General features: G+C 45.3%; 1 protein-coding gene across 1 annotated transcript in view; it reads right to left on the reverse strand.

Annotated features, from left to right (window-relative positions):
* Window positions 1-1,571: 1,571 nt before the first annotated feature.
* The window catches only part of DNAJC15 (DnaJ heat shock protein family (Hsp40) member C15), an 89,483-nt gene continuing 64,524 nt past the window's right edge, over window positions 1,572-26,530 (reverse strand). The window contains exons 5-6 of the mRNA XM_063952857.1: window positions 23,246-23,316; window positions 1,572-2,742 (exon numbers count right to left, since the gene is read on the reverse strand). Of these exons, the coding sequence (XP_063808927.1) occupies window positions 2,672-2,742; window positions 23,246-23,316 (142 nt within the window). The 3' untranslated portion in view covers window positions 1,572-2,671. The remainder of the gene's footprint in view (window positions 2,743-23,245; window positions 23,317-26,530) is intronic.

Consider the following 26,530-nt stretch of genomic DNA (forward strand, 5'->3'; position numbering starts at 1 on the left):
AGCAAGATCTGAAATTCGGTGCTCAGATCCCCTGACCTGCTCCCAAATTTTCTGAAGATTGCCTGGAGCAGTGAAAGTCTAATCTGGCCTTTCTATTCTTGAGGCTTATGAATAATTTCCTTGTGGTGAACACTTTGCATTTGCTCTCATTAAGTCTTCTCTTTATGTTAGACTTGGATAATAATATCCCTACCTCCTAGAAAGTGTTCTTCATTTGGCAGGGTGTTGGCAAAGATCCACCACTGTTGTCTGCCATGGATGCCCAGGACTTTTTTTCTCAGACTGTATCAAACGGTTGATTTTGCCCTCCTAAGGTTTCTACTATATATATTTTTTTTTTTGCAGACGAAGGATGGCCCGTTTCACTTGCACTGAGATCCTTTGACTGCATGTTGTGGGTTCACAGCAACAGCTACCAAATGCAAATGCCACACTTGGAATCAACTCCAGTCCTTTTTCCTGCTTAATTGATGAAGAAATGGCAAAGGAATAGCCCAGACCTGTCCATGAAACAACTTTGAGTCAATTGTCCAATTACTTTTGGTCCCTTGAATAAGAGGGGCTACATGTTAATCAGCTATAATTCCTAAATCATTCCAATTTAGATGTGAATAACCTCAAATTAAAGTGAATAATTTGCCTATAAAAACCACATTTATTATAGAATTGTAACATTGCTGTGTGATTAGATCATGTAGCCCACCAAGAACCTTTGCAATCTGACTGGACCAATTCGTAACATGTCTCAAATTCCTATTACACTATAATTGTAAACTGGTGAGCAGGGTACTCTTTCTGTCATTACCCAGTTTCTCTTTATTACTATTTTGTTCCCAATAACAAAGCACAAGGGAATATGCTCGCTCTATATAAATAAAAAGTAATAAATTATAGCTGGTTCAGGGTAGTTTTAAAGAGAAGAGAGGGCCTGCATGCAGCCTCCGTTGCAGGCCTCCTCCTCCTCTCTGGCGAGTAGACTCTGGCATTATGCCAAAGTCTACCGCGCATACGCAGGTCTCCGGGAACATGTCGGCCATACCTTGTTCCCAGGAGCATCTACAGTATGCATGATGAAATCACTCGGAAACGTCCACGGTGGCCTTTTTTCCAAGTGAATTGTGTCTGCAGTCCAGGGCTGCTGGCACGGGACTCTGGAGAGGTAAGTATAATGTGTGTGCAGTGTGTGGTGTGGGCATCCTTGGACCCAGGGGCCTGTGTTCACTGCACACATTATAGAAACGCCTATGGCTGGTTATAGCAAGTGTTGATAAATAAAAAAAAACTCTGATGAACCAAAATTGTATCTATTAATGTTATGGACTGATATCTTGAAATGGCCTTGGCAAATGTGTCACTTTGCACATATTTTGTGCATTATTTTTTGCTGGCGGTAAAAGTCTGTTATTGACGTTTAGCAGAAAAAAGAAAGGGCAGAAGAAATTTGTGTGAACAAGCCCTTTATACTCCCATAGTAAAAAGTTAAACTGGAAAAGACAATCTGTCCTTAAAATATTTAATTTCGCTTAGAAAGAAACTGGTAAATTCAAAAGGTTGAAATAAAGTAAGAAACATAACAATTAAAGTTCATTATAGAGAACACCCAGACACATACATATGTTTATAGGTCATTAAATGCACAATATATCACATGGCTCATTGACCTCCCCACACAAGTAACATAAAGGTATTGTAGATCACCAATGCCTGTTCCATTATCACAGTAGGTCTGTTCTTTGATTTGTTCTTGAATATTGTGCATATTCCAGCTCACAGCCAGAGCTGAATATTTATAATGAAGCCAAGCATTGTCTTTTGCCCACTCGAATAGATTGATGCTTTGAACTTACAGCTAATTAAAGACAGGGGGGCGTTGATGAGAACCATAAAATGTAATTTATAATGTGCTACACATACAGAGTACATTATATACATTTGGCATCTCTTACATTGTGATTTAACTAAAACAAACAGATTTCTTTCCCTCTCCTGTTGAATTTGTTTGTGGCAAAAGCTCAGGAGTTTTTCCATTATATTCAGCCAGTAGCCGTTGACTGCAGAGAGGAGCTGGCAGTGAGTACGTTTTATTACATATTTATTTATTTTCCACATTACATGGACGTGTTCTGCATCCAATGTAAGAACAAGACAGCCCAAAGAGAGAGAGATGATTTTGAAGCCAGCTGATGGTCCCTTATAAGAACAGCTGGGATCCAGGCACAGAATTTAATGAAGCTTCTACAGATCATGCTCTTGTGAACCTGCCAAGGTAACGGCCTTGGAACAATCGCATGAAATGCTGAAAAATCGAGATCTGGAGAAATTTCAAAATAAAACTATATGTACAAATGTAATAATCATCATCATCATTAATGGCAAAGCTTTAGAATTATAATGTTCTCTTCCAGTGTCTTGAAAACAGTGTGCTTTTTCGGTTTCTTTTCTTTAAAAAAAAAAAAAACAAACAAGGAGGACAATAAACTGCAGAATGTAATAAAATATAGCTCACGTTTGTAACCAATATAAATATAATACAACATTAGCTGTAGAAATTGAAAAAAACAAGTGAATAAAAGGCTGAGCCTTCTGCCAATAGGCAGGTATACAAAGGCAGTGTGCCATCGTTCCTGGCAGCAAGCAGCTTAATACAAATTAATTATTCAGCTCTCTTGTGTCATTGTTTTGTACTAGATTCCAGTAAGTCTTTTGCTTCATTTAATTTCATTGCAATATAAGGTGATCCACCTGTAATGAGAAACATAAGAGATTTAATAAGCTGAGCTCTAATAATAAGAAAATACAATTTCAGCTATGCACTTCAACCCTTTGAAATCAAAACAAAGAAAAATTAATGTAGTTTAAGGCCCATCTGTTTCAACTGGTCAATCATATTAGGTGCAAGCTCCCATTGTAATGGCGTGGAAATGCAAGCAACTCACCCAACACTTGTGGATTTTTGTAGGCAGCCCTAGGTAGCTGCATACAAAAATCATTGCATCTGGATGTACTGTAAAGGGGGGTACTCATGGAGCGATAATCTAAGCAATCTGACTAGATCGCTTAGATTTTAAGCATGATCTCTCCGTGTGTACCCCACACAGCGATAGCGATGCGCAGCCCCGCGCATCGCTATCACTGGTGATAGATTGGCCTGCATGCAGGCCAAATCTAGCACATCGCTCATTTCACCCGATGGGTGAGATGAGCGCCCCCTTCCCGTCTCCCCCCGCACGCTCAGCACACATCGCGCTGTGCTGAGCGGGGGGAGAGATGTGTGCCGAGCGGTTCGCTCAGCACACATCTCTCCCCAAATCGGGCCGTGAATACACTTGCCAGGCATTGTCACATAGGATGTGACCACAGGCTCTGCCCCAGCGTCTATGGAGATCAGAGGAAATCCTTGAAGACTGGACAGTCCTTTTTGCACCCCAAAATACATTGTGATCAGCTTTTTGGTGGTGGAGCTCAAGAAACACTAACAAAAAAGTGCTTGGAGGGAAACTGAATATCTACTCTCTGAACATTGCTGATATGATTTCAGAGCAGAATGATGATTGATCTTCAGCCCCTCAGAGTGCTACAGACCTCAACTATGCTACTTCCTGCTGGGTGTGATAGAAATATGCACCAGGGTTGGGAGGATAAGAAACTGTGCCCGAGGAGACGGACATACTTTGTGAGAAGGATAAAGATAGTGGTGAGATTCCGAACCAGCACACACAAAACAGAGGAAAGCTATCCAACTTTAAGCAGAAACCGCAACAGCTGAAACAACAATACTTAAGTAACAGTGCAGGAAGAACGAAGCACCGGGCGGGCGCCCAGTATCCTCTACGGACTACGAGAAAAGGATTTACTGGTAGGTAATTAAAATCCTATTTTCTCTTACGTCCTAGAGGATACTGGGGTTCCATTTAGTACCATGGGGATGTACAAAAGCTCCCAAACCGGGTGGGAGAGTGCTGAGGTTCCTGCGGGACTGATTGACCAAACTGAAGGTCCACAGAGGCCAAAGAATCGAACTTGTAGAACTTAGCAAACGTGTTCGAACCAGACCAAGGAGCCGCTCGGCAGAGCTGTAAAGCCGAGACACCCTGGGCAGCCGCCCAGGAAGAACCCACCGACCTAGTAGAGTGGGCCTGTACAGATTTTGGAACCTACAAACCCGCCATGGAATAAGCATGCTGGATAGTGAGCCTGATCCAGTGTGCAATCGTCTGCTTTGAAGCAGGACACCCAATTTTATTGTGATCATATAGAATGAACAGCGAGTAGGAATTCCTGTGACGAGCTGTCCTCTTTACGTATACCTTCAAAGCCCTCACAACATCCAAAAGAGTTTTAAAGTAGCAGAAGTGTCAGTGATAACCGGAACCACAATAGGTTGGTTGATGTGAAACGCAGAAGAAATTGCTGACGAGTTCTGAGTTCAGCTCTGTCCTCACGGAAAATTAAATAGGGGCTCTTGTGAGACAAAGCCCCCAGCTCCGACACACGTCTTGCTGAAGCCAAGGCTAACAGTGTGACGGTCTTCCACGTAAGATATTTTACGTCCACCTACTGTAACGGTTCAAACCAGTCTGATTGGAGGAACTGCAGCATCAAATGGAGATTCCAAGGTGCCGTGGGAAGCACAAAGGGAGGTTGGATGCGCAGAACACCTTTCAAAAATGTCTGGACCTCGGATAGAGAAGCCAATTGTTTTTTTAAAGAAAATGGAAAAGGCAGAAATCTGGACTTTTATGGAGCCCAGACCTAGGTCCACATCCACACCTGCCTGCAGAAAAAGCAGGAAACGTCCTTGGTGAAATTCCACCGCAGAATAATTTCTGCTCTCACACCATGTCGACGTATTTCTTCCAAATACGGTGGTAATGCTTAGACGTTACCCCCTTCCAGGCTTGGATCATAGTCGGGATAACTTTGTTAGGGATCCCTCTTCTGGCTAGAATCAGCCATTCAACTTCCATTCTATCAAATGTAGCCGCGGTAAGTCCTGATAGATGAACGGGCCCTGCTGCAGAAGACCCTCGCGAAGATGTCGAGGCCACGAATCTTCGAAGACCATCATCAGAAGGTGCGCGTACCAGGCCCTTCTTGGCCAGTCCGGAGCAATGAGAATTGCTTGAACTTTTACAGGTAATCCGTGGATTCTACATGGACAAGTAGACGTGAATCGCATCGTTGGATGTAGGTAAGTATGTAAGTGTGTAATTAACATTGTACTTTCACGGTGTCTGTGTTCTGTTTTTTTTGGGGAGGTATTTTTTTTTGTAGTAAAACTACAGGTACCAGCGGGCCCGTTATTTCCCCGCATGCTGGTACTTGTGGTTCTCCAAGTACCAGCTCGTGGGGGAGGCTTGCTGGGACTTGTAGTTCTACTACAAAAACCAATATTCTTTCTTTTCACACAAAGGCTATCAGACTCCCATCCATCGCCCACAGATGGGGGGGGGGGGGCAGCCTTGAGCTTCACCCCTGGTGGCCCTTGGGTGGCTGGAGGGGGGACCCCTGGATCTAAGGGGTCCCCAACTCCTCCAGGGAACCCCGGCCAGGGGTGACTAGTTGGGGGGGGGGGGTAATGTCACAGCCGCAGGGACCAGTATAACAGTGTCCCCCGGCTGTGGCATTCTCTCTCTGGCTAGTGGAGCCCGGTGCTGGTTTACAAAATATGGGGGACCCCTACATCTTTTGCCCCCTGTATTTTTTGAACCAGGACCGGAGGCAAAGCCCGGTGCTGGTTGTTTAAATATGGGGGGACCCTACTCTAATTTTCCCCTGTATTTTTTCAACCAGGACCAGCTCAAAGAGCCAGAGGCTGGTTATGCTAGGAGGGGGGACCCCACGCAATTTTTTTTTCTATTTTTAAACACTTTCCACACTTCATATAATGTACATAATGAAGCCCTGCACGGATCTCACTGATCCGGCCGGGATTCACTGTGTTAAGTCCGGCAGTGTTTTACTAATCACTCCCGTAAAAGACACTGCCCGACAATATGAATCACATCGACATCGTAAAATACGAAAGACGACAACTTGGCAGCTTAGTAAATTTACATGCAATTTATTCAAAAAGTTGCAAAAAAACACGACCGATACAATTCAAGATTAAATTCCCACCAAATCGACACAAATACGATTCTTAGTAAATACAGGTTGAGTATCCTTTATCCAAAATGCTTGGGACCAGAGGTATTTTGGATATCGGATTTTTCCGTATTTTGGAATAATTGCATACCATAATGAGATATCATGGTGATGGGACCTAAATCTAAGCACAGAATGCATTTAGGTTTTATATGCACCTTATACACACAGCCTGAAGGTATTTTTAGCCAATATTTTTTATAACTTTGTGCGTTAAACAAAGTGTGTGTACATTCACACAATTCATTTATGTTATATATACACCTTATATACACAGTCTGAAGGTCATTTAATACAATATTTTTAATATCTGTGTGTATTAAACTAAGTTTGTGTACATTGAGCCATCAGAAAACAAAAGTTTCACTATCTCACTCTCGCTCAAAAAAGTCCGTATTTCGGATATTTGGATATGGGATACTCAACCTGTATACCCCCCTGGCTTTTGGCAACAGATACTCTGGTGCATGTGTAGATGCGAAACCGACCAATAGGGGATATTTCGGACCCATGATCCTGGAGAAGTTTGGTTGATAGACCAATGCTGTCCAGCAACCTCTCCCTGGACGATGCCTTTTATCAGAAGATCGTCCAGGTACGGAATTATGTTCACTCCCTGCTTGCGGAGCATAAACATCATCTCTGTCATCACTTTGGTGAACACCCTCGGTGCCGAGGAGAGACCAAATGGCAGGGCCTGGAACTGGTAGTGGCAGACCTGCAGTGCAAACCGTAGATAAGCCTGAGACAGCCAGATCGGAATGTGAAGGTACGCAGCCTTGATATCCAGAGACACTAGGAATTCCCCTTCCTCCCGACCTGAGATCACCGCTCTCAGGGACTCCATCTTGAACTTGAAGACTCTTAAGAATGGGTTCAAGGACTTGCGGTTCAGAATTGGTCATACCGAAACGTCAGGTTTCGGTACTATAAACAAGTTGGAATAGTAACCATTGTTGTGCAGATGAGGTGGAAGTGGAACAATGACTTGAGTCTGTACCAGTTTTTGGATGGCCTGCTGTAAAGTTATACTTGCCTCCTGTGAAGCTGGAACGATTGATTTGAAGAATCTGTGAGGCGGGAGCTCTTGGAACTCCAGTCTGTAGCCCTGGTAAATAAGATCTATGACCCAGGGATCCTGCCACGAACTTGACCAGATGTGACTGGAGAATTTTAGTCGGGCTCCCACCTGACAGTCCTCCAGGCATCGCGGTCCACCGTCATGCTGAAGGCTTTGAGGAAGCAGAGCCTGAGCTCTGTTCCTGAGCACCTGCAGTTGCTGGTTTGCGTGGTTTACCGCTTGCGCCTCTGGAGGCAGAAGCACCTCTGGATTTTCCCTTAAACTTGGCTGTCCGAAAGGACTGTAAATTTGAAGCTGAATAAGCTTTCCTAGCTGAAGGAGCTGGGGAAGGAAGATACGTAGACTTACCCGCAGTAGCTTTGGAGATCCATTTGTCTAGTTGGTCTCCAAACAAGGCCTCCCCTGTGAATGGTAGGCCTTCCACGCCTTTCCTGGAGTACGCATCAGCAGTCCACTGGCGTGGCCACAAGCCCCTGCGTGCTGACACTGTCATAGCGGTGGTGCGTGCATTAAGCAAACCAATCTCTTTTATGGCTACCACCATAAAGTTTGCAGAGTCTTGTTTATGCAGCAGAAGTAAAACAACATCCCCCCTAGACAAGGAATTTAACCCCTCAATTAGGTTACCTGACCATTTACCAATGGCTTTTGTGATCCACGCACATGCGATAGTGGGTCTCTGGGCCACCCCAGCAGCTGTGTACAATGATTTGAGTGTAGTCTCAATTTTACGATCAGCCGTATCTTTTAGGGAGGCTGCATTAGGGACAGGCAATTCAATTTTTCGTGAAAGCCTAGAGCAGTGATCTCCAACCCGTAGCTCGCGAGCTACTGGTAGCTCGCCGTAGTATTTTCGGTAGCTAACAGAGCGCATGGGCTTGGGCAGTCATTGGCCCTCCTCCTCCCTTCATTTTTAATGTGGTGCCGGCTGTCAGCCAATCAGAGCTCGTGGACCGGCAGTGGCGGCACATGATTGGCTGCCGGACCGCGAGTTTTGATTGTCTCACTTACCGGCACCATATTTTAAATGCCCGCCGCCGCCGGAGACTGTCACCCTCACCGCAGTCGCTCTCCGGACTTTACAGGAGAGGCGCGTGCTGCGCTCTCCTCCCCTCCCGTCCCTCATACAGGAGGAGCAGCACCGGCGGCAATAGAAGAAGCCAGCAAGGATTAGCACTGTGTGGGGCACTGTATCGGACACTGCAGGGGAGGGGGGGGGGGATTTTATCTGGCGCTGCGGGTGGCATTTTAAATGGCACTGCGGGGGTAATTGTATCTGGCACTGTTGGGAGCATTGTATCTGGCACTGCTGGGGGGCATTATTTGTGTATCTGGCACTACTGGGAGGCTTTATTTGAATATCTGGCACTGCTGAGGGGCATTATTTGTGTATCTGGCACTGCTGAGGGGCATTATTTGTGTATCTGGCACAACGCGGGGCGGGCATTACTTGTAGTTGTGAGGCCACACCCACTTTTGCAGGAACGTACGCGCATTGGGGGGAGGGGGTAGCTCCTTCAGAGGTTTTATTTTCCGAAAGTAGCTCACACCCTAATTAAGGTTGGAGATCACTGGCCTAGAGACTGATGCGTCCACTATCGGTGAATTTTCCCATTTTTTCCAATCCTCCAGAGGAAAAGCAACCTTTTAGGGATTTGAAATTTCTTATCAGGATTAACCCACAGTCCTTCAAACAGGGTATTCAATTCCTTTGATGCAGGAAAAGTGACTGGAGACTTCTTTTTTACATTAAAATAAGATTCCTCAAACTCCTCTGACACCTTATCAGGAATTTGCAGAACATCTCTGATAGCTTCTATAAGAGCCTCTATTCCCTGTGACAGATTAGCATCCCCCCCTCCAAATCCATTTTACCCTCCTCTATATCTGATCCGTCAGAGTCAGACTGCAGGATATGAGCCAGAGATCTTTTTTTGCGGACAAATGGGAGGGGATTGAGACGCTGGTTTGGGGACTGAGTCTCTATTCATAAACTCATCCACAGTCTGTCTTAAGTATTGCGTCTCTTTCTCATTGCAGGACAGTTTTGTAGAAATATTTGAGATAATTCCCTTAATGGAATTAACCCACTCCGGTTCAGCCCCGCTATTCTGGGAAGGTGCACTGCCCTGAGTACCCAGTAGTAGCCCCCTAGTGAAGAGGAACACTCCGCTGTACAAGAAACACACTCTTTGCCTGATATAATGTAAATGTGACAGCACACACAAACACACAGGAAAAGGTTTAGCACAATTAACCCACAAAGAGCCCTTCAGGGAGAGACAGAGTTATTTGGAGCCAGCCCCCACTGCGCCCTTATTGCTAATGCCAAGCTTTGCCGGGTCGCAGACTAAGTACCCTGATGGGGGACTTAGTACACTAATAATCGCTCCCGCCCTTCCTGCTATGACCCCCTGGTACCGCTGAGGTAATCTGGAGTCTCTCCGGAGGAGCTGCGCATCCCTGTCAGTCAGCGTCTGTGTCCACTGCAGAGGGAAAATGGCGCTGGCGAGCTGCTGGATTCTAATAGTGAAGGCCCTGCCCCTTCAATGGCACGCGGTCTTCCCGCTTTTTTTTATACTGGCTGAGGTAATCTGGTGTTTAAAATGGAGAGAAAACCGTTTTAAGGCTGTTTTTGCCAGTGTGGGTACTGTGTACAGTGTACTGAGACGCAGCTGTGTACTGTGTCTGGAGATGCATTCCGCCCCAATTAGAAGCCCCGCGTCTCCATACCCTCATGCTGCTATAATGGCCGGGACGCCGGCTTAGTACTCACCACTCTTCATTCTTCTGGCTCTGTCAGGGGTGGCGGCGTGCTGCGGGAATGTACGCTCGCCATGGCGGGGGTTGTGAATAGTTCCCTCAGGAGCTCAGTGTCCTGTCAGCGGGGAACGGGACCATTAACCCCCTCCACCCCAGATAAAAAAAAAAAAAAAAAAAAAATATTATATATATATATATATATATATATATATATATATATATATATATATATATATATATATATATATATATACATACACACACACACACACACTGATCGGTTCAGTGGATAAACAGTACAAGACATGGGATTGGCGACATGCTTCTCTGGAATGTTTACCAATAAGCCACCATGACATGAGATGTGAAGGCCAGGCTAAGTGGGGCTGATCCCGATATTAGTGCGCTTCCTGACAACTCTCCCTAGGGCCAAGCATCTCAAAACAGATGCTGCATCTTGCACAGAACCTGCTCAGCAGGGAAGGAAACTTTCATACTCTCTTCCTATCTGTAACAAAAAGGCAGACAAAGCAACAGGCGGCAGCTGACCCAGTGATGAGGAAAGTGGGGTTGCAGATGTATTAAGCCTGGAGACGTGATAAAGTGGAAGATGATAACACACCTGCCAGTCATCTGCTAACGGTCAAACCCAGCCTGTAACTTCAGCTTTATCACCTCCAACTTTATCACTTCTCCAGGCTAAATACATCTGCTCCCGAGTACTATCTTTCTAACTGGGGAGACACTGGTTAAAAGCAGAAAAGGTTTGTCTCCTGCAACACACTTATATACCAAGAAGGAAAGTGTTAGTGTGTGTGTAAGGGTATAAATGGAATATGGGGCTATGACTAAGTATATTGCAGGGACATAATGAAATGTGGGGTCTCTCGTTACAACAAGCCTATGAGCTAAAAATGCGTCTCCCCTACTTGGCATTGTTGTAAAAGAAAACATTGGATAACAGCATGTAAGGCAACAATAATATAGTACTTTTACATTAGCGTTTGGTTTATCTCAAATAAGCAGTGAAGTCTCAGACTGGAGGGGAACTTATAATCAGCACATGTTCAGATGCTCTTTAATTAGGCACTGTGGCCTGAAATCACCAAACTTCACAGAGCATGAGCTGTACCCTAATTACTGGCGAGGTCAATTGCAGATATTATGTGCAGTTTGATGAATCCCAGCATTAAAGCCTGCAATATCCTATCTTGGGAAATGGCAGTTAAAGTCTCTCCTGACTCCATTTTCAGTGTAATTTGCTCTAAATTCTCAATATAGGAGAAACATTCAGTCATCAAGTGTCAGTGTGGTCCCAGCTAATTAGTGAGAGAAATATCAGCTCACTTGCAGGCGGCTGAGGTCTTATCATGCTTGTTATCATGTAGTGAATGTTACTAATAAACAGTCCATATTATTCTAAGCATAATAGCCTCACACAGGTAATAACAACATCTAATATCTGTATGCAAGAGGGCGCATATAGATATAGGTCACAATACTGTAACACACTATACGAAACATTATGGTGTGTAATTGCAGTCAGTTAAGGACTTTGCAGAACTGCATAACAAACAAACATCATTACTGCATTGTAGACAGAAATATGGCAATACAGACATCACTTTCTATATCTCGCGCACGATTAAGTGAATGTAAGATTACCAATAGACAAAGAATTTCTTATCTTTTACAACATTTACTGCAGATGTATGTAAACAATTTACAAAACACAAAGCAGTCTGCAAATACTTACTATAGGAAATACTGTTCTAACCAGGAGAGCAAAAATAAAAACTATTTCTTTTAAAAATAATAAGTGCAAGGAACATGTTTTTGTTATGCAGTCTTCTCCATTTTAGCATGCGCTATATTTAATGCAGAATACTAGTAAATTGATCCTTTGTTCTGCTGCTTTACCTAGAAAAGCATCAGTCATAGGCTGTCACTGCAGCCCAGGGCACAAGACACAGTAGCCATCAATCAGCTGCAGTGATGCCTTCTAGTCAGCAGAGTATGTCAGTCTGTGGGAGCTCAGGGAATTAGACCAAAATGGATTGGATGTTGGAGGAGCAAGTGGCTCTTTAGCAACACACTGCCATCAATGACATCAGCACCTCTCCCCAAATTATGGGCATATTCAATTAGCCGCAGGATTCACCATGCAGCTGCAGCTCTGAATTAGCACCCTGAGCTATTCAATTGCTCCTGGATTTCCAAACACGTCAACCAATACCTCCAGAGTTAAGTGCCCAGGGGGGTATGATGTTACTCGTGTAACAATGGGGTGGCAATAGTAATCGAATAGCTCCTGTCAGCGCTTTAGCCATGTGGTAAGCCCTGCAACCAATTTAATCTGGCCCATAGAAGGCCAATCACACCAAAACTTACATTTATATAGTGGAGAGGAGTCCTACTGGGCACATAGGGAAAGCAGTCTTTTGGAGACATCTACCACCCTGCATTATTTATTATCAGTTTCTTATATAGCACAGCAAATTCCATTGCGCTTTACAATTGGAAAGAACAGTGATATAACAAAACTGGGTAACAACAAACAGTCATAGAGGTAGCAAGGCCCTGCTCGCAAACTTACAATCTATAGGGAAATAGGCATGGACACACAAGGATAGGTGCAATCTATTTATTAACAGTTTCTTAAATAGCGCAGCAAATTCCGTTGTGCTTTACAATTGGATATAACATAACAGAGTCTTACTCTGATAACACACAGGAAAAATAAGAATTTACTTACCGATAATTCTATTTCTCATAGTCCGTAGTGGATGCTGGGAACTCCGTAAGGACCATGGGGACCAGCGGCTCCGCAGGAGACTGGGCACAAAAGTAAAGCTTTAGGACTACCTGGTGTGCACTGGCTCCTCCCCCTATGACCCTCCTCCAAGCCTCAGTTAGGATACTGTGCCTGGACGAGCGTACACAATAAGGAAGGATTTTGAATCCCGGGTAAGACTCATACCAGCCACACCAATCACACCGTACAACCTGTGATCTGAACCCAGTTAACAGCATGATAATAGAGGAGCCTCTGAAAAGATGGCTCACAACAATAATAACCCGATTTTTGTAACAATAACTATGTACAAGTATTGCAGACAATCCGCACTTGGGATGGGCGCCCAGCATCCACTACGGACTATGAGAAATAGAATTATCGGTAAGTAAATTCTTATTTTCTCTGACGTCCTAGTGGATGCTGGGAACTCCGTAAGGACCATGGGGATTATACCAAAGCTCCTAAACGGGCGGGAGAGTGACTCTGCAGCACCGAATGAGAGAACTCCAGGTCCTCCTCAGCCAGGGTATCAAATTTGTAGAATTTAGCAAACGTGTTTGCCCCTGACCAAGTAGCTGCTCGGCAAAGTTGTAACGCCGAGACCCCTCGGGCAGCCGCCCAAGATGAGCCCACCTTCCTTGTGGAATGGGCTTTTACAGATTTTGGCTGTGGCAGGCCTGCCACAGAATGTGCAAGCTGAATTGTACTACAAATCCAACGAGCAATAGTCTGCTTAGAAGCAGGAGCACCCAGCTTGTTGGGTGCATACAGGATAACAGCGAGTCAGATTTCCTGACTCCAGCCGTCCTGGAAACATATATTTTCAAGGCCTTGACTACGTCCAACAACTTGGAGTCCTCCAAGTCACTAGTAGCCGTAGGTACCAAAATAGGTTGGTTCAGATGAAACACTGAAACCACCTTAGGGAGAAAATGAGGACGAGTCCTCAATTCCGCCCTGTCTGAATGGAAAATCAGATAAGGGCTTTTACAGGATAAAGCCCCTAATTCTGACACGTGCCTGGCCGAGGCCAGGGCCAACAACATGACCACTTTCCATGTGAGATATTGTAACTCCACAGATTCAAGTGGTTCAAACCAATGTGACTTTAGGAACCCCAAAACTACATTGAGATCCCAAAGTGCCACTGGAGGCACCAAAAGAGGCTGTATATGCAGTACCCCTTTTACAGACGTCTGAACTTCAGGTAGTGAAGCTAGTTCTTTCTGGAAGAAAATTGACAGGGCCGAAATTTGAACCTTAATGGACCCCAATTTTAGGCCCATAGACACTCCTGTTTACAGGAAATGCAGGAATCGACCTAGTTGAAATTCCTCCATCGGGGCCTTACTGGCCTCGCACCACGCAACATATTTTCGCCAAATGCGGTGATAATGCTTTGCGGTTACATCCTTCCTGGCTTGACCAGGGTAGGGATGACTTCATCCGGAATGCCTTTTTCCTTCAGGATCCGGCGTTCAACCGCCCTGCCGTCAAACGCAGCCGCGGTAAGTCTTGGAACAGACAGGGTCCTTGCTGGAGCAGGTCCCTTCTTAGAGGTAGAGGCCACGGGTCCTCCGTGAGCATCTCTTGAAGTTCCGGGTACCAAGTCCTTCTTGGCCAATCCGGAGCCACGAGTATAGTTCTTACTTCCCTCCGTCTTATAATTCTCAGTACTTTTTGGTATGAGAGGAAGAGGAGGGAACACATACACTGACTGGTACACCCACGGTGTTACCAGAGCGTCCACAGCTATTGCCTGAGGGTCCCTTGACCTGGCGCAATACCTGTCCAATTTTTTGTTTAGGCGGGACGCCATCATGTCCACCTTTGGTTTTTCCCAATGGTTTACAATCATGTGGAAGACTTCTGGGTGAAGTCCCCACTCTTCCGGGTGGAGGTCGTGCCTGCTGAGGAAGTCTGCTTCCCATTTGTCCACTCCCGGAATGAACACTGCTGACAGTGCTATCACATGATTTTCCGCCCAGCGAAAAATCCTTGCAGCTTCTGCCATTGCCCTCCTGCTTCTTGTGCCGCCCTGTCTGTTTACGTGGGCGACTGCCGTGATATTGTCCGACTGGATCAGCACCGGCTGACCTTGAAGCAGAGGTCTTGCTTGGCTTAGGGCATTGTAAATGGCCCTTAGCTCCAAAATATTTATGTGAAGTGATGTCTCCAGGCTTGACCACAAGCCCTGGAAATTTTTTCCCTGTGTGACTGCTCCCCAGCCTCTCAGGCTGGCATCCGTGGTCACCAGGACCCAGTCCTGAATGCCGAATCTGCGGCCCTCTAGAAGATGAGCCCTCTGCAACCACCACAGGAGAGACACCCTTGTCTTTGGTGACAGGGTTATCCGCTGATGCATCGGAAGATGCGATCCGGACCATTTGTCCAGCAGGTCCCACTGGAAAGTTCTTGCGTGGAATCTGCCGAATGGAATTGCTTCGTAGGAAGCCACCATTTTTCCCAGGACCCTTGTGCACTGATGCACTGACACCAGGCCTGGTTTTAGGAGGTTTCTGACTAGTTCGGATAACTCCCTGGCTTTCTCCTCCGGGAGAAACACCTTTTTCTGGACTGTGTCCAGGATCATCCCTAGGAATAGAAGTCGTGTCGTCGGGATCAGCTGTGATTTTTGGAATATTGAGAATCCAACCGTGCTGGCGCAGCACTATCTGAGATAGTGCTACCCCGACTTCCAACTGTTCCCTGGATCTTGCCCTTATCAGGAGATCGTCCAAATAAGGGATAACTAAAACTCCCTTCCTTCGAAGGAGTATCATCATTTCGGCCATTACCTTGGTAAAGACCCTGGGTGCCGTGGACAATCCAAACGGCAGCGTCTGAAACTGATAGTGACAGTTCTGTACCACAAACCTAAGGTACCCTTGGTGAAAAGGGTAAATTGGGACATGTAGGTAAGCATCTTTGATGTCCAGAGAGACCATATAGTCCCCTTCTTCCAGGTTTGCAATCACTGCTCTGAGTGACTCCATCTTGAATTTGAACCTTTGTATGTAAGTGTTCAAGGATTTTAAATTTAAAAATGGTCTCACCGAGCCGTCCGGCTTCGGTACCACAAATAGTGTGGAATAGTACCCCTTTCCCTGTTGCAGGAGGGGTACCTTGATTATCACCTGCTGGGAATACAGCCTGTGAATGGCTTGCAATACTGTCTCCCTGTCTGAGGGAGACGTCTGTAAAGCAGACTTTATGAAACGGCGAGGGGGAGACGTCTCGAATTTCTTGAGACGGGCCCCCACCGTGCCTGAGACCGCTTGTAAAGCCCCAGCGTCATGCTGAGGACTTTTCGGAGGCGGGAGAGGGCTTTTGTTCCTGGGAATTGGCTGTTTCCAGTGGCCACCAGGTCTGTTAGACCTACCCCAAATAACTCCTCCCTTTTATAAGGCGATACTTCCATATGCCTTTTGGAATCATCATCACCAGACCACTGTCTTGTCCATAACCCTCTTCTGGCAGAAATGGACAGCGCACTTACTCTTGATGCCAGTCGGCAAATATCCCTCTGTGCATCACGCATATATAGAAATGCATCTTTTAAATGCTCTATAGTTAGTAATATACTGTCCCTATCTAGGGTATCAATATTGTCAGTCAGGGAATCCGACCAAGCCACCCCAGCACTGCACATCCAGGCTGAGGCGATTGCTGGTCGCAGTATCACACCCGTGTGAGTGTATATACATTTTAGGATATTTTACTGCTTTCTGTCAGCAGGTTCCTTAAGGGCGGCCGTATCCGGGGACGGTAGTGCCACCTGTTTAGACAAGCGTGTGAGCGCTTTATTCACCCTAAGGGGTGTTTCCCAACGTGCCCTATCCTCTGGCGGGAAGGGGTATGATGCTAATAACTTTTTAGGAATTAACAGTTTTTATCGGGGGAAACCCACGCATCATCACACACTTCATTTAATTCCTCAGATGCAGGAAAAACTACAGGCAGTTTTTGCTCACCCAACCTAATACCCTTTTTAGTGGTACTGGTATTATCAGAAATGTGTAAAAACATTTTCCATAGCCTCAATCATGTAACGTGTGGCCCTACTGGAAGTCACATTCGTCTCTTAATCGTCGACACCGGAGTCAGTATCCGTGTCGGCGTCTGTATCTGCCATCTGCGGTAACGGGCGTTTTAGAGCCCCAGATGGCTTTTGAGACACCTGGACAGGCACAGGCTGAGTCGCCGGCTGTCTCATGTCATCAATCTTTTGTAAAGAGCTGACACTGTCACATAATTCCTTCCATAAACTCATCCACTCAGGTGTCGACTCCCTAGGGGGTGACATCTCTGTTACAGGCAATTGCTCCTCCTCCACCTCATTTTCCTCCTCATACATGTCGACACAACGTACCGACACACAGCACACACACAGGGAATGCTCGGATAGAGGACAGGACCCCACTAGCCCTTTGGGGAGACAGAGGGAGAGTATGCCAGCACACACCAGAGCGCTATATATATATATATACAGGGATAACCTTATATAAGTGTTTTTCCCCTTATAGCTGCTGTATTGTTATACTGCGCCTAATTAGTGCCCCCCTCTCTTTTTTAACCCCTTTCTGTAGTGTAGTAACTGCAGGGGAGAGCCAGGGAGCTTCCCTCCAACGGAGCTGTGAGAGAAAATGGCGCCAGTGTGCTGAGGAGATAGGCTCCGCCCCCTTCTCGGCGGCCTTTTCTCCCGTTTTTCTGTGGAATCTGGCAGGGGTTAAAATTCATCCATATAGCCCTGGGGGCTATATGTGATGTATTTTCGCCAGCCAAGGTGTTTTTATTGCTGCTCAGGGTACCCCCCTAGCGCCCTGCACCCTCAGTGACCGAAGTGTGAAGTGTGCTGAGGAGCAATGGCGCACAGCTGCAGTGCTGTGCGCTACCTTGGTGAAGACAGGATGTCTTCTGCCGCCGATTTTTCCGGACCTCTTCTTGCTTCTGGCTCTGTAAGGGGGCCGGCGGCGCGGCTCTGGGACCGAGCTCCGAGGCTGGGCCTGTGTTCGGTCCCTCTGGAGCTAATGGTGTCCAGTAGCCTAAGAAGCCCAATCCACTCTGCACGCAGGTGAGTTCGCTTCTTCTCCCCTTAGTCCCTCGATGCAGTGAGCCTGTTGCCAGCAGGTCTCACTGAAAATAAAAAACCTAAAACTAAACTTTCACTAAGAAGCTCAGGAGAGCCCCTAGTGTGCACCCTTCTCGGCCGGGCACAAAAATCTAACTGAGGCTTGGAGGAGGGTCATAGGGGGAGGAGCCAGTGCACACCAGGTAGTCCTAAAGCTTTACTTTTGTGCCCAGTCTCCTGCGGAGCCGCTGGTCCCCATGGTCCTTACGGAGTTCCCAGCATCCACTAGGACGTCAGAGAAATACAGTGACACAATCGCACTGATGTGTTCTGCATAAAAGAGATTTAGAGCATTCCTATCTTGTAGGTAGGTCATCCAGAGCAGAGACATCTTGCCGTGGCTGGTGGCTTACTTTGTTTGTTTGTAAAATGTATGTTTGTAAATGTATGATCTCTGCATAAGTATGATCATGCACTGTGTGATGTATGTCTATTTTTAAAGCTTGTTTATAGGACATTTATTGCATTTATATACACTGTAACCAAGCCTATACAAATAGCAATTATAGTTCATTACAAATGGTCTCCTTTGAAAATGCTGAGGGTACAAATTATGCAAATTAGTTGGCAAGGGGTACCCAGATGAACAATGGTTGAGAATCACTTATGAAAAGGGATTCAGTATGATATCTCGATGGACGACATAAAGGTGGTCAGAATACTGATAGCAGCATCCCGATCATCAGAATCCCGACAGTCCCCCAAAAATTACTGTAACCCTCACCTGTTCACTACCCTAACCTTCCCTTGTGGGTGCCTAACCCTATCCCTCCCTTCCCTTCCCCACTGCCTAAACCTAACCATCCCCGCTTAGTGCCTAAACCTAACCCTCCCCTTCTTAGTGCCTAACCCTAAGCCCCAGTCCCCAGTACCTAACCATGCCCTGCTCCTGCACCTGAACCCACCACCCTCCCCCGGTTCTAATGCCCAACCCTAACTTCCCACCCCCTGCGGCATGACGTGAGAGGGTCCCACTGAAAGAACGATGTCCATATTTTGATGCCAACATCCTGACCTCCATCAGGCTTTGTATGCCAGTCTTACGGCGTCCTTCGGGATTCTGGCATCGGTATTTTGACAGCTGGGATCCCGTCCTTTGGTAAATGAACTACATCCCGAGAAAAGGGCTCCCAAGTGTCCCAGTTTTCCCACTTAAAATACGCACAATAATTTTCATACATTAAGCTGGCTCTTTTATTAACCATAGGGGGAAAAAAATAAAGACGATGTTAATTTCAAATCATTGTTAATTGTTCATTAATTGCAAGTTTTTTTTTCTGTCTTTACCATTTTATACAAATGTTTTCAACATTCAATTACACTTTGTCATCTAGAATATATAATTGCTGGGGGTGGGTAATAAATATTCATCCTTTCCACCTGCTTAGCACTTTCTGTCATGCTCCTATTTACACGTTCTGCATTGCTGAGCAGAGGATGCTTCAATAAGCTTCCTCTGCTGTGTGAGGGACAAACCATGCAAAGCTATGTAAATTGCCTCTTTAAAAGAGCATCTCCAGCCTGGCATTGCAAGAAGCTCCCCATCTCCAGGGCATTCCCAAATGAAGATATCAGTGGAATGGACTAGGGCAGAGAACCCTGTGAAAGGTAGTTGGGCACACACCGCAGTCCGAGAGCACTGGTAAGTATTAATTATTATATTTTATGATTGACTTTATAAGTTTTCTTTAGCAACGATTAACCCAATAAGCAAGAAAAGTTGGAACAGGAGGATATCACAGTTTTCCCTTATTTTGGGATATACAAATTAGAATGATAGACTGGATTTTATGAACTAAGTAAATCTCAGGTCATGTGACTGTGCTGGTTTTACACCTCCAAATGTAAGGGAACCCCGAGCTTGGTCAAAATCAAACAGATTTCTTTTGGACTGTTTTAAACTGTAAGCTTTACATCAGTAACCGGAAGGTCATATATCTGGGATGTCAATCTAGATCTCAACTTTTCCTTTACAAAACACAGGAGCTTTATCTGCAGCAGCATCTCAGATGGAATGGTTTTGTTGGGCAATGTGATAGTTGCATGACACATGGGAGGTCAGTTCAATGATAGGAGAAGGGGGCAAGTTACGATTGCTGTATAAATGCCGGCAATGGCCCTATCTCACCCTGGACTTGCTGGTTTTTGTACGCAGACCTTTGGAGCTGCAAAGAAAACCCCTTAGTATATTGTAAGGGGAAGCAATTAGTTACCCGGCAGTCAGGATACAGACGCCGGAATCCCGACAGCCAAGGGAAACCCGGCCATCGGAATCCAGACCGGGGCCCGGAATACTCACTTGGGGGGTGGTCCACACCACCCCCTGAGATGGAATAAATTAGTGTGGTGGCCCGAAGCATGGTGAGCAGAGCGAGCCTGCGAGGGGACATGATGCGCTCGCCGTAGTGATCTCACCTGTCGGGATTCTAGCGTCTGTCTTACGACTACCAAGATCCCGACCATCGGTATCCCATACTGAATCCATTTTAAGTCATTAATAGTAGCTTGAAGAAACATGGAAGGAAAAACTAATACCACAATGTATTATCTTACAGCAACAGTGCTTTTTATTAAACAAAACAAAAAAGAAATGTCATAGTTTGCAGATTTCTCATATGGGAAACAGAGCAGATTTGTCTGAGCATTGTACGAGCTCAAAAGTCATCCACAATTGCATCTGGTCATGACCTTGATTGTTTTTCCATTCACTATTAAAACAAATCGATTAAAACCAAGCTGATGAAATGCTTGCAATTTTATAGTACACGTTTACTGCCCTATAATAAATGGAGGCCATAAAGACAAGTAACTGGTGTCTGCTATGTAAAATAAACACATCACTTCACAGGCTCATCTCACTTGCAGTGGAGCACATGATTACTAGCGCTCAGATCCTGCTTCCTATAAGGCAGATACAAAGCAGGCATACAGGGAAAGTAGCTCGCTAGGGGGGAAGTTAAGCAATCTGATTTCTCAGTCATAGCACTGACTGTACGGACACATTCATAGGTAGAAGGTTGTAGGTCACTACTCAAGCCTCTGACAATCCATTAGTAAACGGGATGCTATAAAATCCTATTAAACGTTGCAGCATGTGCTGTGATCATTTGCAAACATGAACTTGCCCTTTCTCGGCTTAGTAAACATACTGGATTTCTGAGCATCATTCCAGTATTGTGATACCAATAGGCTCACTTGGAAATATAGTGCATCTGTACACAGTACCATGTGCCAGCAACATGCAGGCTGATAATTATAAGTGGTGTTCTCTCAAAGGCAGGAGGCAAAATACCCCCCCCCCCCCCGAAAATTTTTATTTTACAAAAAATAAAAAATAAAGGACAGATAAAATCCACTGCACCTCTAAGAACAGAAATTGTGACAATCATCCAAGACATCATTCCCGACCAAGCACTACACATTCCAGATGACTGTTATGCCCACTGTTGAAAACACTTAAAAACGCAGAAGACGAACAAGTAAAGTGTCTGCACCATGTTATAAAATGTAGAGTGTATCATAAATCTGACTACAAGGAAAGCAAAAAAATACTCTCGTTTGACTTTTGAAATACAGCGTAATGTTTTACCATCTGCTATTTTTAAGCTGAGGCAGGAATGAGCATATGGGTGTGCTTTCCTTCAGCAGATGCGGTCTACTTAGAAGTTATAATAATAGTCTTTCTGTAAAATAAATCATTTACATTCAAAATCCGGCTAGTTACAGCATTTGTGCTCTGGTTCTGCAGCCTGTAATTTCTAAACTCTGAATGGCATTAATATTTTATGCCAAGTTTACAGAAGGCAATCTCACTCAGAAGGGCTTTTATTTCTTGTGTATGACCAAAATGGAAGTGATTGAGCAGACTTTTTCCCACTTTTAGCAACCAGTTATAAATGATTAAGCATTGCCTGCTTTACACTAATGTAGACATGATGAAACCTGGGCACCTGGTATTTTATATAACGAGAATCAGAACTGAGCACATACTTCTCTTGCATATATAATCAGAAAGTGATATATACGACTTGTTGCCTTTTAATGTGGCAATCTAGGTAATTATCCAATTAGGAGATACAATTAAATGAATTTCAATGTGTCTATTGATGTACAATTTATGTTGAAAACCTAACAGGACAATGGAGCAACCTTCAGTAAATATAAGTAGAGTATTTAGTACAGTACAGTGTAATTTACAAACTATAAGTACCAGCCAATCAGCTCCTAACTGCCATGTTACAGGCTGTGTTTAAAAAAAATGACAGCTTGGAGCTGGTTGGTTGGTACTTTATCTTTCTCTGAGGTTTTGTACATAGGGGATGATTCAGACCTGATTGCTGCTGTGCATTTTCGCACAGGGGGCGATCAGGTCATAACTGCGCATGCACTGCAATGCGCACGCGCTTCGGACAACAACAACGGGCATTGCCAGTCAGCGACAGGATGGTGTGAAAATTCCGATAGCACGGGCGTTTGCAAGTTGATTGACAGGAAGAAGTTGTTTGTGGATGATCACTGACCATTTTCTCTGAGTGTCCCGGGAAAATGCAGGCGTTTCCAAGTGTTTTCAGGGAGGGTGTCTGACGTCAGCTCCGTCCCCGAACAGCCTGTTCTCATTGCACTGCAGGAGTAACTCCTGAGCTGCGCAGAGACTGCACACACTAGATTTTTGCAGCTCAGCGTACACATGGGATCGCACACTTGAACGGCGAAATTACACTCCCCCTGGGGAGGCAACTATCCGAACGCAGGACAGCAAAGTCTGAATCACCCCCACAGCGATCAGGTCTGAATCACCCCCATAGACCCTTAAATGAGAACATGCAAAACACAGTATCAATTTTCAGCTGATGTCAGGAAACCATCTAAGTAATCAAAGAATTCAGAGACCTTGAGACGCACTCCGGGGGCTCAGGACTATGACACTGCAGTGCTTTCATTTACTCATTTCCCAAACTGCATTACTGTTGATGCCATATAAATGACAGAAGTTAAGTCTCTTGAATAAGGCTTACAAGTATGTGCATTTTGCTGAGATGTAAATGTTATAGTGCCAGTGAATATATAGGAGTTATAAGAATATAATACAACAGTAAAATAAACATCATTATTACCTTTACCACAACTACATGTTCTAATCAAGTCATGTAATGCGCAGTGCTTATCTTTAGTGCATTTTACCAATTTCCAGCACTTTAACCAGACTGAGCTCACATAACAAATGTTAATGCTCGGTAGCAAAGACAGACATGAATATAGTTAAACTCATGGATCGTTCCATTTGTTTTTACTGCTAAATAAAACAGGAAAAGAAATGTTATTTTACCTTTATCTGGATGATTTAAAATCATGATTTTCCGATGAGCCGCCCGAATCTTGGATTTGCTAGCAGATGGACTGTAAAAGTAAAGTTTGACAATAAACTGGATCAACTATGGAGCGTAAATTACATTTTACAGTGCAGTATTACCAAACTAGCAGGACTTTTGCCATCTTGTGGGCAAGATGTAGTACTGCTCAACCAATTTAAATACAAATCTATTAAGAAACTTGTCTGCTCTGTACTATTAATTAGCTGACTCAGTAATTGTTTCTTCTACAGATTAATTTAATGTAGTTCTGTCCAGATGAAGAGAAAGGGATATTTGTAACTTTAAGCGGCAAAGCTAGCAATTTGTCCCACATGCCCAGGCTCATTATAACTTGTGCATTACAGTCACATTTTCACAAAGACAATGATGCAAGCTCTATCCTTAACTCCTTAGTGTTCCAAGGACTGAATGTATACCCTGAGGTACTTTTATTCAACAGTGTGTACAGTTATGGTCTAATCTGCATGGAGCTCATATGATCGCTGCACTTTTGAAATCACTGAGGCTTCCATAAAAGAGGGCCCTTGGTCTAGTTAGAAAAAAAAAAAATGTTTCCTGTTAGCATCTGTTGCCTCCTCACCCTCCCATGACAGTGGGCACTCACTGTAGCTGGTCTTCACTTACCGTTGTGATATTTCTGACTACTCCAACTCCCAATTCCCCATCTCTAACCCAGTGCCGTAACTAGGTGTGTGCAGAAGGGGCATTGCCCACAGCGCACACCTAATTAGAGCGCATATTCCCCCTGCGCTCCCACTGCCCGCATACCCGTTCAAGGGGCACAAAGTGTGCAGCATTGTAATGAGTCAGACTGACTCATTACAAGCCGCCTGTGCCCTGTGATGTGCGCCGTCACCGAAGCGAGCGGAGGAGGAGGAGGGAGGAGGACTCTGAAGTCTGTAGACCCCGAGAAAGCAAGGCGGAGACCCTGCCTACTTACTTTTAGGCTGCTCAGCAGGTTATTTACGGCACGCCCTGACGTTCTATCACATCGCGTTGGCTTGCTGTGTGCAGGACAGTGAGCTGAAAGTGGATATGAAGCAGTGCTACTGGGCTAGTAGCAGTAACCAGTCACACACAGGATGAAATAAGCTTGTAACTGTTAGGCTACTATAAAGGAGATGACACTGAAGTTGTAAATCTTATCAGCAGTCTCAATGACCACTGACCTCGGCTCCTCTATTCTGTTGATTTCTCCAGCTGCAGTCAGAATGCAGAGCTCACGCCGTTAATAATGGCCAGTCTGCAATCTACTTGTCACTTTTACAAGTGTATTCAAACACTGTTGACTACAATTGTATAGTGGCAAGTACTTGGCAGACTGGCCCTTGCTCCCTGTATGAGTGCATGATGTGAGATCTGCAGCAGAGAATGCAAAGTCCTTTGGCTGCTAATGCTAATAGGTTAAATCTGCCCCCCTGGCTGCCATAATGCGTAAAAAAGGGGACGCTGTCTGCCGTAATGTGTAAAAAAGGCGACGCTGTCTGCTGTAATGTGTAAAAAATGCGACGCCGTCTGCCGTAATGTGTAAAAAAGGGGACGCCGTCTGCCGTAATGTGTAAAAAAGGGGACGCTGTCTGCCGTAATGTGTAAAAAGGGGGACTGTCTGCTGTAATGTGTAAAAGGAGCTCTACCTGGTGTAGTGGCGCTACTGCGCAGCGTAATTTGAATAATGGAGACTACTGTGCACCGTAGTGTGAATTGGTATTATTTTGTGGCCACGCCCCTTCTCCATGAAGCCGTGCCCCTATAAATTTTACTGCCCCAATCTTACATGGGGGGGGGGGGGGGGGGGCGCCAATGCCGTTTCTTGCACACAGTGCTAAAATGCCTAGTTACGGCACTGCTCTAACCATCTCCTGCTCTCCTAACTTAACCCTCTCTACCTCTGAAGGCTACCATCAACTAAGCGTAACATTGAGGACATCAACACCATTTCTTTATCCTCCCGGCTTAACTCGCTTATATCTCCTGCCCTGAAAAAGCTGCTTTCCTATACAATGCCCTCCTTACTTCTGCTCTTGACTCTGTTGCTCCAGTGACCAACTACACACCCTCACAGATCAACACTTCAACCCTAGTGTTCCAAACTCACCACATATCTGCACACGTTAACATACCACTGAGCGATTGTGGAGGAAATATCGCTCTAAGGCAGACTTCCTCCATTTCAAATGTATGTTCTTATCCTACAGTGCTGCCCTTTCCCTCTCTAAACAGTCATATTTCAAGAACCTAGTCTCCTTCCAGTCTTCAAACCCCTGGCGTCTCTTTGCCGCTGTCAAAACCTTCCTCTGCTCACCACAGTCTCGACTCTTCACTCGCCTCCCTTGACTTTGCAATCTACTTCACATTCAAATTTGACTGCATACGTCAGACCATCCCATCCCATAAGGCCTTCAACAATCCTCCTCCTTTCCCTGACTAACCCCCACCTTCCAGCTTACCAACTCTGACTTTTTTTTCTCCCGTTATCGGGCCTCTTCTGAAGAATAAGGAGATTTATGGTAAGAACTTACCGTTGTTAAATCTCTTTCTGCGAGGTACACTGGGTTCCACAGGGATAACATCGGGGTGTAGAGTAGGACCTTGATCCGAGGCACCAACAGGCTCAAAGCTTTGACTGTTCCCAGAATGAATAGCGCCGCCTCCTATATCACCCCGCCTCCCTGCACAGGATCTCAATTTTTAGTTAACCAGTCCAATGCAGTAGCAGGAAAAGAGACGACAACGGTTAGTAGCCACAACACCACATTCTCACGACAGGAGACGTGTCAGTGGCTAATGCCATACCAACCCAAAGAAGCTAAGTGCGTCAGGGTGGGCGCCTTGTGGAGCCCAGTGTACCTCGCAGAAAGAGTTTTAACAAAGGTAAGTTCTTACCATAAAACTTGTTTTCTGCTGCGGGGTACACTGGGCTCCACAAGGATTGGACAATTGGGATGTCCTAAAGCAGTTCCTCATGGGAGGGGACGCACTGTAGCGGGCACAACAACTCGGCGTCCAAAGGAGGCATCCTGGGAGGCGGAAGTATCGAAAGCATAGAACCTTATGAACGTGTTCACTGAGGACCACGTAGCCGCCTTGCACAATTGTTCAAGGGTTGCACCACGGCGGGCCGCCCAAGAAGGTCCAACAGACAGAGTAGAATGGGCTTTGATGGTATCAGGAGCTGTAAAGCCAGCCTGTACATAAGCATGTGCAATCACCATTCTAATTCATTTGGCTAAGGTCTACTT

The sequence above is a fragment of the Pseudophryne corroboree genome, chromosome 2 (assembly GCF_028390025.1).
Source record: "Pseudophryne corroboree isolate aPseCor3 chromosome 2, aPseCor3.hap2, whole genome shotgun sequence".
NCBI classification, from domain to species: Eukaryota; Metazoa; Chordata; class Amphibia; order Anura; family Myobatrachidae; genus Pseudophryne; species Pseudophryne corroboree.